The 1,767-nt window shown below is 56.1% G+C and overlaps 1 protein-coding gene across 1 annotated transcript in view; it reads right to left on the bottom strand.

Annotated features, from left to right (window-relative positions):
• Nucleotides 1-1,500: 1,500 nt before the first annotated feature.
• Nucleotides 1,501-1,767, bottom strand: part of HOXD12 (homeobox D12) — a 1,009-nt gene continuing 742 nt past the window's right edge. The window contains exon 2 of the mRNA XM_042835293.1: nt 1,501-1,739. Coding sequence (XP_042691227.1) covers nt 1,501-1,739 — 239 coding nt within the window. The remainder of the gene's footprint in view (nt 1,740-1,767) is intronic.

Here is a 1,767-nt window from a genome sequence, read left to right as displayed (position 1 = left end):
TAATTATTATGACTACTGGGAGAGGCAGCCCAAGGTTTCGCGTGTGGAAACGCCTCTTCATTAGAAACAGATATGCGTGGAAATGGCAGCCAAACGGCGTTTTAATCCGGAGCTGTATTTCCGTGAGATATTTTTCAGCTCCGCAGTCTCAGCCGGGGCATTCCCGCACTCGCGGCCCTGCGGTAGCACGGGGCCGTGTGCCAGAGAGCTGCAGCACAGCACTGGGCAGCGGGATGCGGGGAAAATCGATTTCATTCTCGTCCTAAACCTATACTCGGTCGGCGTGGGCGCCGCTCCCAGTCCCTCTGGTCGAATTTCTCCTCTGAGGTTTATAACTGGACAAAAACAAAAAAAAAAAACACAAAACAAAAACCAACAGAGAAAGTGTCCCCCCTTTCCCTCATAAAAACCTCTGCGGAAACGGCCGTGGGGACAGTCTCAGAAAATAACCAAACCTCCCTGCTCGCCCCTCTCCTGCTCTCGCAGTACCTCGGGGTGAGAGGGGCCCTGCGCGGCCCGGCCGCCCCCAGCCGCGGCCCCAGCGGCACCGCCCGCTCCCCCCCCCCCCTCCCGTTTGTTTGGGGCCGCGCTTGGACAAGGCCAAAGTCAGCGGCGGAGGAAGGGCAGGGCCAGGCCCGGCCACCTGGGGCGGCCACCGGCTAGAGCCGCATGCGACCGGGCCGAGGAGGTCGCGGTCACCCTGTCCCGACGCTCCGGGGCCGAGCTGGCAGCGGGAGGGCTCGGCGGGCAGGACTTCGCCCCGGCCCCGCGGGGAGCGGCGACCCCCCGTCTTCCAGTCCCACCGCAGCCGTCGGGGCCGAGCCGTCGGGGTGGGTGGCAGCAGTGCGGGGCGCCGAGCAGCGGTGCCGGCGGGCGCGGAGTCGGTGCGCGGGTTACGCGCGGGCCTTGTGCGAGTGTCACGTGCCCTCACCGCCGGGCCGCGGCTGGATGCGAGCGGGGCTGGGAAAAAAAGAACGAATCAAAACTAAAAAGGTTTATTTGGTAACCGCTTTCTGCGATCCGTGCTCCAACAGGTTATTCCAAACCGCAAAACATGCGAGCGCCGCATGCTTGCTTTCTGAAGCGGGGAACACATGAAGGGACCAGCCGGCATTTACAGAGCTGACGTCTTTACTAGGCATTATTCTTTTATTATTATTATTATTTCTGCAAAATGGTGTTTACATACAGTTAAAAGGCATCGATTTTAGTTTAGCACAGCACATTCTCCAGGGAAAGAGAGGGTTAGAAGCAGGAGAAAATCTATATAAAAGGAGAAAGAAAGGGGGAAAAGCTGATAATACGGGTTTCAGTGCTGGGCTGGCTCGTCTTCTTCGTTCTGCCTAAGAGCTCAGCGGTTGCCGATGTACCCGGGGATCCTACGTGTTTCGAGAATTTGGCTTAAAAGGGAAAAAACACCCAACTCCCGCCTTGCAGCCGCGACCACACGCTACTCTATAGGGCGAACACAAGTTCATGCAGGAACGGGTGGACGCCGCGCTAGTACATAGAAAGCGCCTGCTCGCGCATTACCACTCTTTTCTTCTTCATTCGTCGGTTCTGAAACCAAATTTTAACTTGCTGATCGCTTAAATTCAGTCTGTTTGATAGTTCTTTCCTCTTCTGTCGGTTAATAAACTCATTGAGGAGAAACTCGTTTTCCAATTCGGCAATTTGTTGTTTCGTGTAAGGTTTCCGTTTCTTTCTCGATCTCCCCTGGGTGGGGCACCAAGGCAAACCTACAACAAACACGTTGATAATTTAGCG

The sequence above is a fragment of the Centrocercus urophasianus genome, unplaced genomic scaffold (genome assembly GCF_019232065.1).
Source record: "Centrocercus urophasianus isolate 14NV4802_14NV808 unplaced genomic scaffold, USGS_Curo_1.0 seq_500, whole genome shotgun sequence".
Classification (NCBI taxonomy): Eukaryota; Metazoa; Chordata; class Aves; order Galliformes; family Phasianidae; genus Centrocercus; species Centrocercus urophasianus.
The sequence above is the reverse complement of the archived record's forward strand: the minus strand, read 5'-3'. Positions and strand labels throughout refer to the sequence as shown.